We start from the raw sequence: 15,496 nt of genomic DNA on the forward strand, positions 1-15,496 counted from the left end.
AACCACAGACTTACACTGCCATCTAGTGGTCATGGGGGGAAGAGGGGGAATGTTTGATGGGTGGATAGAGGGATCATTTTATTTGACGAAGAGATGACCAGGAAGTTAATCAGGATCTTGACAACCCACAATATATGAGTGTATTTAATGAAAGCTTTTTTTTTTTAGCTTTTTCAGGGGAGTTGAGCAGAAAAAGAAGCCTCTTGATATTTTGACAATTTGTGAGTCTTCATATTTCAAAAATGAACAAATGTGTGAGGAAAGTCCAGAACCACTAATTCCTCAGAAGAAGTTAGCAAATCAAAACTAAATTTAAAGTGAAACTGTGATGCAACAAAACCGATAGAAGACCAAACAAACCATGCTCCTGTCCATCCTTTCGCTCCTCCGTCCACCTCCAACTCCTCATCCCTTCATTTCTCGCCCTCGCCGTCCTCCTCAGGTGGAGCGAGCGCGTCACACTGGTGTGTAATAGCATGCTGTCAGTGTTGGCTGTGGGGAGGAGAGCGGTGCGTCTCAGATGAGATATGTGACTGGCATGCTAACACACAGTTTTATCTGAGGGAGAGAGAGAGAGAGAGAGGGCCCCCACATCTCCTCACTGCAGGCCCTTGATTAAAGCTCCATGGGTACACGCACATGCACACCCTTCCAAGAAACACACACGCACAGGTTTAGAAAAGTAAACACATGCACACGCGCAGATTATAAATAAATTGCACATAAGAGCGTACACACATTTGCAGTGGACACACACGACCCCCCATTGTAGGTGGTGTTATTTTGACCTGAGCCAGGTAGCTTGTCCATTATGGAGTTGATAGGAGGATTTGGCCGTGTTGGTTCTAGACAGCATATCCTCTGCCATAAATAACCTGAGTGTTTTCTCTGAGTCACACAACGATATACAGGGAATAAGAGCTCTCGGCTTTATCCTCCGGTCTCATCCACTGCGCACAAACACACACACACATGCACATAAACCCCACAAGAAAATGATTGTGTGGACGGACATAAAAGAAAATCACAGATTTAAAAGTACAGTTGGCCCCAGTACGGCTCAGTTTCAGCTTATATTTCCATTTGATATTCTACTTTGGCTTTAGGGTTTGTGTTTTCTCAGATGGACGGTTGGTGGGTGGTGGTGGTGGGGGGGACTAGTTTGATTTTAGATGAGCAACATCATCCGGCGGCGAGGTCTCAATAGCTCGCCAATAAAGCTTTGGATACAAATTGCACGGCTCCGACCAACGGAGGTGTGAGGGTGCATGATGACTTCCATGGAGGGAAGTAATGGGCCAATCACGTTCAGTGTTATTGTGTGTGTGGGGAGCATATTGAGATACATTTCTGTCAATTTATCATCATCTGTCTGTCAATATAAGTTTTCCCTTCAGGATCAAATAGGAAAAAAAAAAATAAAGCAAAAAGCTGAGATGATTGTTGTTTTGTCTGTAGCAACAGATAAATAGGAAATAAATTAGTTTTGTTTCCATCTCACAATTTCTTTATTTCCCCCTGTTTTATAAAAGCAGAGAAATGAATGAGTGGACGAACAATCATTTCACTGGATGTACTGATGCATACAACATTTTCTATAAACAGTCCACTTACAATTGGTGCACTATCCTCTTTCTACAGTAAGAGGGTGCTATTGTACCATATCATGGTGTTCAGTGACTCTCACAAAATTCAATCAATCCAAACTCCAGTTCTTCAAATTTTAATGAATTTATAAATTACAAAATGTACATATTATCAACACAAACCAAAATAGAAAAAATACAAAGATAATTAAACAATTTAATGAAGGAGTTGACAGTTGAAATTGATTGTTCAAATATTTCTAATCAGCAATTTGAGTATATACAGCAAGTTCATAAAATATTATAATTGTCCACATGTTTTGCATTTAACTTATGTCTGTACAAGTTATTTATAAATGACATTTCTATTACTATTACATTGACTTTGGCCATAGACTACAATACCCCTTATATTATGTTAAGCTGCTGAACACATGTTTGTTAAGAATTTGCTCTGTATTTGCCATCGTATAATTTATACTATATAGTTTTCGTGGCTCAGTAATGAATACAAACCACTGAATCTACTTTCCCCACACAGTAAAATATTATTTTGAAATTATGATTTGTTAAGTTTAGATAAGTTTAATTTCCATTGTGCAGTGTAACTTAGTGACATGACTGCGTGAGTGAATACTGAACTGGAAACTAATATATTAGTTTCAGGTGACCACAAAAATCAATGTGCAGGTTCGGCTGGTTAAAAACTGACAGTGGTGTTTTATTAGTCACTTAATTTGAAACTGACATTCTGGAGTTTTTTTAAACTGGCGGCTTTAATCATATCAGAGTCACTGTTACATCACCACCATTGGGGGGGCAAAGTCTAACCTGAACACAGATTGCTTTCGTAAGTTTTATATCATGGCTGGGATGATGAATTGAGGGCAAGGGAGCTGATCCCGTGTCAGCTTCTCTGGAGAGAGTGTGCCGGAGGAGGGGGGGGGGACGGACGTCAGGGGTCTGTCTGCAAGGGAGGCGAGGGGCTGGCCGGAGGACAAAGCGGCTGGGGAAAGTGTTTGTACATCTCCGGGACAGGACCCTGCGGGGGCGACGGGATGGGAGTGTCAGGAGAGGCTGCAGGAAGTGGAGAGAGACAGTGGGACATTAAAATCGTACTTTTTAACTAATAAAAATGTTTTTCTCTGGGAAAAAGGACATTTCTATATTTTGAGTGTGTAAAGTGCATCTGACGTGGCCCACGGGACATGGCACATCTATAGCTGCTCCTTTCTAGATTCGTTCACATCATTCTCGTGTGGCCATTAGTTGGGGTAATATCACCAAATGCATTTTTTATTTTAAAATGGAAGCGTAGAATACAGCCAATGCTCATCAATCCTTTGATTCATTCACTTTTATGACACTCAGGATGCCTGTTTGGGTGCATATTAAGTTTCAGCTGCTAATGGAAAAGGCACCTGGCACAAGGAAATGGGACATTTCATGAGGAAATATAAATGATATGTCAAATTTGCTCTGATGTGCCCATGTGAGTGTATGTAGTTTTGTGTGATTTTCGCGTGAAGAGTGTGGTTCTCACCCATCTGCGGAGTGTGAGTGACGGGCATGGTGCCGATGACCAGTGTGTGTCCGGTCATGGGGTCCTGGGCCAGCTGGGCGTGGGCTGGGTGGTGCAGGTGAGTGGGCTCTGATGTCAAGCCTGGACACACAACACAGTAACTTTCAATCAACTGTTAGCTGCATTGGTTAGTTCTAACACTGTATCACACACCAATCAAGATCCCCTATGGCACTATGTGATATTTAACAAGCCAGGTTTTATATCAGTCTGTAGCTGCAACCGGTATTGACGTGTGTGCATGTTCTACATTTAAAATGGATCAAATCCATGTAAGCAGCTCTGCAGCAAGTTCAGCAAAGTTTGAGTATCAGTGTCACACACATTAGAAAACCAGTGAGTCATTGCATTTCACATCTTATCTTATCACAGCATATCTCTGCCCAAAGTAATAAAAAATATGATGCAAATGTGGAGAGACATCATGTAATTCAACTTCCTCAAATGTTTGGTTAGGTTATTTATCAAACTATTTCATTTAAATCTATTATTAAATATAGAAAATATACTACATATTGTAAAAATGAATGACAAATATATTGTTGATTATCATGAGATATGAAAGATCATTTAAAAATATATAAAGTATTAAATTAGAATATTATTTAAATATATAAATATAAACATTGCACCAGGTTTTATCATCTTACTTTCACTTTCCAGCAAGATGTTGAAAAATAACATAAATGCAGCTCTTTCTAAACCAGGCCTCCGAGTCAGGCTGTCTTATTCTGAAGCTGATTTGAGCATTAATGGAAAAACACGACTCATTACATCATATTGAAATGTTTGAATTGTAATTCCACTGCTTAGAATATGTTTGATGCATTGTAGCTTCCTTATTCATACAGAGATTTAGATGATGTTTGCTGTGTCTCTGAGCAGCATCTTTAGTAGCACGTTGCGTGTTTTGGCTTTGCCCTGATACCTATGTGGATTATATCAAGTTATACCATATTTCTGCTAAAATCTTTGATTCCTTTCACCACTTGCACCTACATATTTCATGGAAATGTTGCTGATCTCTTGCCGAGGGTCACCCTATTATTATTTTCTCTCTGCAGGTTTTACAAGCGCCGGCTCTCACCTCCCAGCAGCATCTCGTGCAGCAGGTTGTCTATCTTGGCCAGGCCGCAGAGCTTGATGAACTGGAGCTGCTCGATCATCTGCCAGGTGATGCTCTGCAGGGTGGGCAGCAGGAGCAGCAGCTCTCCGAAGCGACCCCTGGAGTCGTACTGGCGGTCGTTGATGTAGTCCTCCAGACTCATCTGAACCTGGAGACACACACAGGTCGCCACCGGTGTAAGGATACTGCCTTTGTCCAAAGTAAAATGATAGGTAGCATATAAACCGAGGAATTAGGCTGGCTTGACTTATACCTGCAGACGGATGGCCTTGATCTTCGAAGGGTCCCGCAAAGACTTTGCATCTGCAGATTTGGGGGGGGGCAAAGAACGGATGTGAGGGATGGATGAAGGGATTGAAGAAGAGGAGGGTGAGAGGGGGAGGGGGAGAAAGATCAGGGAATTAATGCAGGATATGGGTGGAATTGATGGAATGGTAAAACTGTGGCATGAAGGCAAAGTAAGGGATTTAGTGGAGGGAAGACAAAAGGGTGGGCAGAGTGGGCCAATGGGATGTGGGAAAGGTATGGGGGATTCTGGGATATGTAACCAGAATGATGGGATACGTGGGAGGAAGAGGGATCTGGATAGAAATGGCAATAGGTTTCAAACAAGATACCATTAAATAAAATGTTTTATTGTTGATTTTATGTTTTACGTATGTATAATATAGTGTTTCCACCTTTTTTTATTCTCTACTGATACTTGTTTTTTGGCATTTATGCTTTTTTTTTCGCAATATTTACTGGACAGATTGTTATGAAATGTTGGTATGGATCCAGGTTAGAGGGCAGATGCAGGATTTTTCTGTTTCTTTAGCATTGCAAGAGGGTATTATTCAACATTTTGTTTATTTCTCAGAGAATAACTCATTGATCATGATGAAAAAATTATGAAAAAGTGCAATTCGGGTGGAGATCTAAATAAAAATCGGGATCTAGTGAATTCAAATGATGAAAAGAGATTACAAATTACACTTTTTTAAATTACCTGGGTCAAAGAAGACGATAGCCTTGAGCGCTGCATACTCATTGTCGTCTATTTGAATATTCTGGAAGGGCTGGACCAGCTCGTCCAGCACTCGGTTGGCCACCCGGCATATCTCCTGTTCGGGGCTGTTTCTGTGGATCACGCAGCCGTTACCTGCACGTGGGCAGAGAGAGCGTTGGTCTGTTTTACAGAGACTTGAAAGGGAGAGAGAGATATGTGGGTGTGCACGTGCGAGGAGTGCTGGGGCGTGCTCGTGTGGAAGCGCGAGTTGAAACGGTTTTAGCCTTGAGAGAGAAAGATAAGTTGAATCTTGTAGACTTTTGTTAATCCCGTGTAAGGGTTTCAGTCAAGGTTATGATGAAGGAGTGCGCGGAGAGGTCCTCAGAAGTAACACAGAGTCCTTGAGTGTGTGCCGCTGACACAACCGCCTACAGTACGATGCCGGTAAATGCTCCGGTATAATGAGCAATGCTGTTTACGGGAGACATTTGTGAGAGCATGAAGAAAGAAACAGAAACCCTGGAGTTAATCATTCTCAGCTAACACAACATTTGATCACACATCCCTGCCGAACCGCCTGGTTGCACCACACATTAATAAAGCTCTCTTTCTCGTGGTCAGTCCGTACCTAAAAGCAAGAAGTCCTGGAACGCCATTGACCTTTTGGCGACCCCGAGCAGGAGGTGTTCGCCCGCGTGAGCCCTGAGCAAGCTCACCTGGAGACAAAGACACACACGCCCACGGTTAAACACAGAACACAAACAATGGAGACAATGCCTCCCCTTTTTGTCCTCGCCCACATCACACAGGGGGCCACCACACTTGTAGTGGAGTGTGAGCTCAAACTCTTTAAGAAGTGTGTTATTGAAGTAACTTCAGATGAGCTTAATCATTGCTTCAAATATTCATCACTAATCTGGTGTGAAGGTGGATGTGAGCACACTCTCACACCCACAAAAGCTAAACACATCCAGTGCAATGTCTATAAAGGCAGTGATTCAAAGCTGGATTAGACAAAAATGCTAGTCTGAGCTTTACTTTGTAAATGGGATTCAAGAAATACAAAAGAGTGAGTGGCTCTGTCCGAAAACACCCACTAACCACTATTTAGTAGATTTGGCATTTTATAGTGCTTTATAATGTAACATCTAAAATTGATTATTAGATTTTTCACTGGCCAACCTTGTTGTTATAATCCTGCGACAATGATGAAAATGATGAAAAATTAAATTCGCCAAGTCGGGTCCAAGAACGTTTTTCTCTCTCTATCACTGTACAGTATAATCAATTCAGACACAACCTGGGAGCATCTACATCAAAGGCTAATCATCATATTACCCATCATGCATTGCATCTCACTCACCTGGTCGTCCAGCGGCAGCTCTCCAAAGGTAGGAATGTATTTGGCCCACTCCACTAAAACCAGTAACTGCTGTCTCATCGACTCGCACAGGTCCCCGACCGTGGCCGACTTCTGCTCCGATAAGTCCGCCACTGAAACTGGAGCAGTGATCTGGAGACAGTGAAACTTTAAATTCCCTTGCGTGTCTTCAGTTAAGTCACTTACATAACATAGATATTAATAGGAACATAGGAGTTGCACATAGATGATCGTCACCTGTTGGGACAGCGACTCTGCCTGGGCCAGAATAGTGATGGGCGGCAGGTCTTGGGAGTCAGGGATGTTTCTACGAGAGCTGATCCGATCTCTCTCGTTCTGTACGGCTAAAATAAAAACGATACAGTCAACGTTACTGTGCGTGGGAAAGAAAAGAGAAATCCAAGGGTGCAGGGAAGAAACAGCACATCGGGGCTTGAAGTCTATTTCCTGGTTTCTTATTCCCAAGAATATCCTTAAGAAAAGTGTTCATGGGTATTGAAAGTTACAGGGAAAAAAACAAGAATCCTGAATTCAAACCATGACAGCAGACAATGGGGCAGTTAATATTTAGGAAAATAGCCATACAGGCTGGCATCAGCGTGAGGAGTCAAACATTAACCAGTGGCAATCCAGAACAACATGTTTGAATAACACATGATTAGGTGTCATAAAGCCCCATGCCAAGGTTATACCCCTCGTAAATACACACACGCTAAGTAATCACCTATTTTATGGCCGGGGGCGATTTCAACCATCTTCAAACTGCGTTCAGATTCTCTGCCTTTCTTTTCCCCCTCCAGTGCCACGAGGTTAAGTCTCAAATGCACATTTTGAGCGGATGTCTCCAAAGCGTGGACACCACATCTCTACATGTTAAAAGTTTCAGGGTTGAAGAAAATCCAAAGTTTCCGTACCTTCTTTTTTCATGCCAGCTCTGAAGCATTTGTTGAGTCTGCAGAAACGACACTGGTTCCTCTTATCTTTATCCACGATGCACTGCCTGCTGAACCTGCATGTGATGGACGTGTCATGATGTAAGTAGCTTGACAGAGCAGGACACATGATGACACGGTGTACTGTAACATAATGTACTAATGTGACAAGGCATCACGATATGGTGACTGGAAAAGAAAGCAATACATGTACACATACACTAATATATATGTGTGTATTTTGTTATGCACCTGCAGGTGTAGATGTGGTTCTTGCGTATGGAGCGTCTGAAGAAGCCTTTGCAGCCGTCACAGCTGGACGCCCCGTAGTGTTTCCCCGTGGCTTTGTCTCCACAGATCGCACAGTTGCTGCTGATTCCGTCAGGACCGGGCAGACTCGGCTCCGTTGGCATGCTGTCTGACACGCGCAGAAGAAAAACATTCACACACGTAAATTGCACGTGCATACACACACACACATTAAGTGCATAGACACATGCTCATGCATCTTTATATGATGTATAGCAGCCTTCAGTACATTGGTGCACACAAATTCTCAAAACACAGAAACGGTTTGTTGTCATACAAATCCAGAAAAATATCTGACAGCGTGGTGTTGACAGTGTTGACTGTCCACTGCGTTATTCTATCTAATTGAAGCACAATTTTCTATGTTGTTATTGAATCTTTCAAATGACTGTGATTGTGTTTTAAGAAAGCAAAATGAATGTAAGTTGAATCAGCAGAGTATGTGAGTCTGATCCTTGTGCTGCTGCTTCTGCCAAGCAGGGTTTTTTTTCCATTGGTTTGATAGTTAATTTTTAAGCATGATTCAATAGAAACTACAGGAAGGATTTACATGGAACTTGGTGGAAGGGTGCTGTATGAGTCAAGGAGGAAGTCGTTTAATTTTGGTGCAGATCCGCATCAGGGGTCGGATCCAGGTAATTTTCACTACATCTTTAGCTATGTGAGATAGAACGTTTTTCAAGATTTCTGTTGATTTCTCAAATAATTAATGGATCATGTTGAGGGGACTGATATCTGGTGCAGATCTGCAAAAATCTGGATCCGAAAAAAATCGGAATTTGAAGTTTGTTTTCATGAGGGGGATGTTGGGCTTTGCTGGAGATATGCACTCTATCGATGTTGATAGTTCTTCTCGCAGTACAGCAAAATCTATCATATTTTCCAAAGATTTTCCAAAGATTTGACTTATAACCAAATTGTTTTTGTGCTGCAAAGTGGCAATAGTCACAGGGGCTTGAAAACAGGATATAATTCTTGCTTGAAGTAAATCTTTTTTAACACTTATTACAATATCTGAAGCAATGTTTTATAAGAAGAACTCTATTTCTAGCACTGTAGTAAATGCATTTTTGCTTATTATAGTACACGGATTGCAGATGTTTCGATTACTAAACTAAGTTATTTGTGTGGTGTTTGATTTGCACATTACAGCACAGTGTGTGGGTTGAGAAAATATATGTCAGAAGAAAGAATATATAGCATTTCAATTGCCGAGCATATTCAACATCATCGTCATCTCCTCACTGTTATCACCATAATTATTATTACAGTCATCAGCACTGAAATCATTATCAGCCGCATTGCCGCCATAATGAAAACCATAATCATCATCAGTGTCTGTGTGTTTATTGCTCAGCCAGAGCCACAGCACGCACACAGGCACGTGCACGCTAAGAGTTCAGCTGGTTCCACAAACACGTTCACATCCTCCTCTCTGTCAGTCCCACATCAGGCAGGAGGAGTCGGTGTGGGAGGAACTCTGTGTTCACATGCTGAGGTGACATCAGTGCATCGCTGTGGGAGATGCTTGCTCTTCAATAAAATGTGTTTCTTTTTTTATGGAGCATATCTGCAATTCTGGACCAAACTGTTTCAATAACATTCAGATATCCCACTTTTACAACCTGTACCCAACCCTTTCTCTTTCCTTCACAACCGCAGACTCACCACTTGTATGTACAAGCAACAGCAACAGACAACTGGATTGTACACACGCCAGCATTACAGTTTCAGTGTTTAAGATTTAGGTGAAAGGGATCTAATGGCAGAAATTTAACATAAAATAATCCTAGTCATGTTTTCACTTGTGTGTAATTATCTAAATTGTCCGACTTGTCGTTTTCTTAACCCTAGAATGGGCCCTTTTATATTTAAATGCTCTATATTTACATCAGGAGCGGCTCCTCTCTACGGAGGCCGCCATGTTTTTTACAGTAGCCCAGACTGGACAAACTAAACACCCTTTGAGTTTTTATGACAACCGAAGGCTTCCACAGGTTCTCCTTCATGTTTGGAACAAGAGGGTGAGGTGAGGGGTATTCAGCTGCAACATGCAACCTCACCACTAGATGCCACTAAACTCTACACACTGAAGCTTTAAAAATGAGTTTGCAGATCCCTTAATTCAGTCATACGGAGCATGTTAAGTAACGGTACAGTACTACGTTCCTACAGCACTTATATGTATATGTACAACCGTCAGGGGCAATCTGGGGTTCAGGACACACTGGAGGAGCCAACAACTGAACCACATGACCTTGTGGTCAGTGGACAATCCTCTCTTCGACCTGAGCCACAGCTGAGGTTTCCCATTATAGGGACACATACAAAGCTTAATACTCTCCTTTCTCTTACCATACTGTTATTCTCAGACACTGGTGTAACTGTGGTAAATGTTTACCTGAACAAAAGACTTTAACAAACCCCTGTTAAAGTTACCAGTTAACTGGGATCATGTATCTATGATCTAAATGTCAGTATGGATGTGGATCAGTGTGTGTGTGTGTGTGTGTGTGTGTGTGTGTGTTCTTGCATTTGTTTAATTCTAACACACTCATGCTGTTCGTGTGTCACCCCAATGCACCTGTTTAGTTTATGTTTTTACATGGGTTTTTGTGTGTGTGTGTGTGTGTGTGTGTGTAGCTGTCTGCATGCACTCACACTTACCTCCTCCGCCACACAGCACCTCTGCATTCTCAAAGCCCAGTGTGCTGTACGAGGGGTCCAGGCCTTCACAGTAGTTGGCTACTTCCATATCTAACAGAGATTTACTCTGAGGAGCAGGAGGATACTTCATTCCTGTTTCAACCTAGTTCCTCACACTAGTCTTCCCTCTTTCCTCCCTTGTTCTCTTCCCAGCTCCCTCTGAAGTCTCCCTCTCTACCTTGTCCCCCACCTATCTTCCTGTCGGCGCTTCATCTAATTCTTTCAGACATGACAAGGGAGATCCTTGGAATAAAGAGTCCGTAATCCCATCTGATTGGGTCGGGACAAGGAGAGGGGAGGAGCCCTTGTGGCTAAGACTTCTTGCTTTATTACATTTTCTTTATCTGTCCTTCTCCCTCACACTTATCACTGGGAAAGATAGATAGTGGTGAAAGAGTAATCTCCCTTCTCCCCCTCTGCCTCTTCTCTTCTCCCTCTGTTTTTAAACCATGAGAGAAGATTTCAGGAGATTTTGACAGTTTGGGTTTTCATGTGCAAGCTTCTCTGCACTTGTACCTGCATGCACGAGAGGGGTGGGTGGGCGGGTGGCTGTGTGTGTGTGTGTGTGTGTGTGTGTGTGTGTGTGTGTGTGTGTGTGTGCGTGTGTCCTTCCCCGGCTTCCTAATCTAATCAATAGTGGAGTAATAGCAGCACCACCTCAGCAGATATAATCTATAAAGACACAGAGTGAAGTGGAAAACACTGATAACTTCCATCAGCTCTTCAACAAACACACTTCCCAGGTCCACATCCCACCCTTTGTTCATAAAAGTTTATACGGTGTTTCTAAATTTACTAGCCATATACTGTAAAACATTTCAACTGAGATTAACCTCGGTGACCTCTTGCACTGTTTTTACTGACACTTATTTGTAAGTGAGTTGATGGTTTAAATTGCCACAAGGCATATTTTGATCATTTTCATTTCATGGTAAAAGAATAAAAAACGCAAATTTACGAGAATCCCGTCATAACTTCACGAGAATAAAGGCATAGTAGGAAAGGAGTCGTGTTAAAGGAGGAAGTTCAGAAGATCAGCCTGTTTTCTCTGTTACAATTAGGAATGTGGAAAATTGTCTCTCTCTTTGCTGCTTATTCCCTAAAAAAATATTTATTCTCATAATATTCCGACTCTACTCTTTTTAAATTTCATCTTAAGTTTCTAAGTATTATTTTGTCCATCAAATACTGTTGTACTAATGTTGTAGTAGTTGTACCTCCATGAAACCTAGAAAGATATTTTGTCGCTGTTGTCTGTGTTAACATTTGTATCGCTGCTAAAGATAATGAGAATTTTCAGACATTCTTTTCTTTCTCTTCTAACAGACGGTTCTATATGTAACAGAAGAGGAAGTGGACTGAGGCCGCCAGCCAAGCAATGTGCAACAGGATATGCAAAGTTTTTATTTCAGCTCTTACATAAAGAAGAAATGCGTGTGAAAGAGAATCAGACGACACCAAACATTTAACATTAGGAGTAGAAGTTGACCAGTTAGTCAGTGACCTGCCTCCACTTTCAGGACAGGAATTTACTGCCATAAACCAGTTAAAATGTCCCAACCCATCCATTTTATATTGGGAGTTTCACTGCACTAAATCTTATTGTGTGGCTTAAAGGTAATCCATTCAGAGCATTGTCAGAGAGGGCTATAAATGATAAGAGGCAGTATTATGGGTGATTTGATGCCCGACGTCATCACTGTAAAAGGTGATCATTTCTAACGTTACATTAGTGAACTTTACTTATTTCTCACTATCCAGTTTATTCGAGTCATGTAACGTGAGTACTGTACTTGTTTGACCTAAAACAGTTATAAAACTATGATGATTTGAATAGTGTGTTTCTGGGAAAGAGAGATCAGTTAACATGTGCAGTGAAGCAGTACAGGAAACACCCAGATTGGTTATTCTAGTGTGCTGGAGGTAGATAGGTAATGTTGGAGACATAAGTTTAGCCGTAGATGTAACTTGGCACATGCCAGTAGTATTTATAAGTATCTGCTGTTGTAACGGATGCATTTTGGAAGCGTGAGTGACACTATTACATGTTAGTAACATCCAGAATAGGTAAAAAAGTAAAATCATAAAACTGAATATGAGGACAAATTAAATGACTGATCCTCAAAAGTGAAGCCAAAGCATCTTGATTGCCATCTGGTGGCAGGCTACAGTACAGGTCATAAATCCTGCCTCCTCCCTGTTAGTGAATGGGGCACGAATCAAACTACGACATCAAAGTACATGTCGAATAAATTGGGATTAATATGGTTTCTGTTATTTTAGGTAGTTTGTATCACACTGATGAACTGAAGTTTGGTTTTAATTTGACTTTAAAAACGGGACAAAACGTCATGATTGACAGCTGAGACTGAGTCCAGATTGGTCGAGTGTGTGTATCAAGAATGAGACATTGCTACCGCGGCTCCATCCCCTAATCGCTACTGTGCCGGCTCTGGCTGCAAAACACAAGATGGCCGCCGTCGTATCTGGGAAACAATACGGTTTCTACCAATAAAATGTTGCGATTCCCGTGAGATTACCGAGTTCTTGTCTTTGTGAAATACCAGTTCATCATACTGGGAGGCAATGTAATGACATCATGGCTGAAGCTATTTGTCTTGCTGGAAAAATTCTAGATCTTTTTAAAGTGAGATCAACTCGTCAAAAGATAAAGCACCATTACAGTATACGAGCAGGCAGGAGGATAAACCCAGTAGAGTATATCAGAATGTACGTTATCATGGATTATTCAGTTGATAAGAGATAAAACGACTAGTGTCCACTCAAGGCCTAATGACTGACATATTACTTCATACAGAAGAGTGGAGTGAAGAGGCTGAGAGACAGAAAACAAGAGAGAGGTGGGGAAAGAGAGAGAGAGAGTTTACATTTTAACTAGACCAGTGAGATGTGGCCTCCTGACTCATCAGGTTCGTGAGAAGTGGAGAATTTACTTTCACGCAAAACAGCCACAGGTCTGACACATAGCACTGCAGCATGAGAGTACATGTACATGATTTAATTTATCCTCACTTTACATAACTGCACCTGGATTAGGATTAGAGAGTGTAAAAGTGTTGCACGTATGAAAAAAGACGGGATTAAGTAGTTATAGCTGGGTTTAACATGCCGTGCAGCCGTTGTGCATTGAGGCTTAGAAACAGGAAAAACGTCAGTGTCAGTAAAAAGTAAAAAATCGATATAACTCAACGTCTTATTGGTTAACAGGTTGAAAGCCTCAAATGACATTTTAACCTCATCTTTCACTGCTGAGTGCAAAGACAAGGAATGTGAGTCATTGCTGTGCTGAATAATGTCTTTTATTACTAACTTTTTACATTTTGAATATATAATACAAATCATACCCTCCTCGTGATTGATTTCAAACTCTGAATCTACTCAGAAAGGTAGTTTATGTTCACTTCACTGATATAATGAAAACTTCTCCAACCACTCATCAAAAAAACATTCAAATAAAGTCAAAAACGCCACAGATTGTTATGGATTTAAAAAGTGTATACCAAAATATATGAATTATACATTCTTAGAAAGACTTGAACTAATAAGAGGTACAGCGATTTCCTTTGCTGAAAACCAAGCAGGAACGTAAAGGACGAAACCTCGAGTCCGCCTAGCAACCGAAAGCTCTCTGCAGCCATAAAACCCAGCGCTAAGAGGCTATCTCTGTGTGAACTGGCCATAACACTGTCGCTTCTATTTAGATTACAGCTTTTAATAGTTACAGATGAAGAGCAGCCTCCAAACTGACCCTTAGTAACTATACGCAGTGAAAATACACAGCTCAGAAGAACATTATTTGCTGCCATATTGTTTGATTCTTAAACCACCAATATGAGGTAGAATGTGGGTAAATCAACAGAAATATACGTGATTCAAAGAATTTATTTGACTTTCGCAATACTTACAAAAGATTACTACCTGGAATTATAAAGGACGTTAACATTTCCCTACTTTTTCCCTGTAAATCCTGGTCCCTGAGTTTCTACTACTTTATTCTCCCTGCTAATATCACCACTTAGTAAAAAATAAAATCCACCTTTTAAGAATTGAGATAAATGTATTTGTGTCTGGTGATATATCCAGGGAGCGTAAAGCCACAGGGTTTGATAATCTAATATTAGATACGGTCACAACAAAACTTCACCACTACAATCTGCTCACAGTCAGTGTTACCTCAGGCTGCTGTTTTAGGATTGTGTCATTTAACTTTTGAGGTGTTGTGCAGACGCAGTAGCTGCAGCGCTGTCTTCCTGCTCAGCTCATCCGTTGCCCTCTTATTTCCACTCTTGCTACGCACTAAGACAGTCACTTGTACAGAGTGTGAAATGGACTATCACATGATCTTTAGGGCACAGTGTGCACGACAAAGTGGGTCTTATCTGTTTCTGCAAAATGCTGCCGGCGAGCAGAGTACGGACAACGCTATCTCAGTAGACACAAACACACACACACACACACAAAGAGAGATATGGACAACCACTTTGCTGTTTGTGTCTAAAAATTATAAGGCACTAGTTCTGGTTAAAGGACATTTAGCCAGGGTGTGTGTGTGTGTGTGTGTGTGAATAGGCACAGCCGCAATGTTGCCACCATAATACAAAACCACGTGATTTAGCGGAACATGTTACCAAACTTCCTGGAGAAACAGCACAAGGTAAACTTCACTTCCTCCACTAAAACAACAACATGTATTTCGAAAAAAGGCAGCGAAAGACACGACAGTTCACAGGAGAAATTTGGACTCACCTGCGTTTCTCTTTCTGTCTGGGAGGTGCATTTATCCAGTCGTGCCGCTGTACACCTTTGTGGTGAGCAGCACCTCAGTGCAACATTAATTAATCTGACAGTGACAATCGGAAAATGGT

At 41.4% G+C, this 15,496-nt stretch overlaps 1 protein-coding gene across 1 annotated transcript; it reads right to left on the bottom strand.

Annotated features, from left to right (window-relative positions):
- Positions 1–1,827: 1,827 nt before the first annotated feature.
- hnf4g (hepatocyte nuclear factor 4, gamma) lies at positions 1,828–10,701 on the bottom strand. Its single transcript, XM_047337867.1, has 11 exons — positions 10,572–10,701; positions 7,848–8,013; positions 7,578–7,672; positions 6,901–7,007; positions 6,646–6,795; positions 5,911–5,998; positions 5,283–5,435; positions 4,548–4,597; positions 4,256–4,442; positions 3,130–3,249; positions 1,828–2,663 (listed from the first exon to the last, which is right to left on the bottom strand). Exons 1-11 carry the CDS (start codon positions 10,699–10,701, stop codon positions 2,542–2,544), a joined length of 1,368 nt encoding a protein of 455 aa, XP_047193823.1. The 3' UTR covers positions 1,828–2,541.
- Between the last annotated feature and the right edge of the window lie 4,795 nt (positions 10,702–15,496).

This window comes from Hippoglossus stenolepis, chromosome 19, assembly GCF_022539355.2.
Source record: "Hippoglossus stenolepis isolate QCI-W04-F060 chromosome 19, HSTE1.2, whole genome shotgun sequence".
Classification (NCBI taxonomy): domain Eukaryota; kingdom Metazoa; phylum Chordata; class Actinopteri; order Pleuronectiformes; family Pleuronectidae; genus Hippoglossus; species Hippoglossus stenolepis.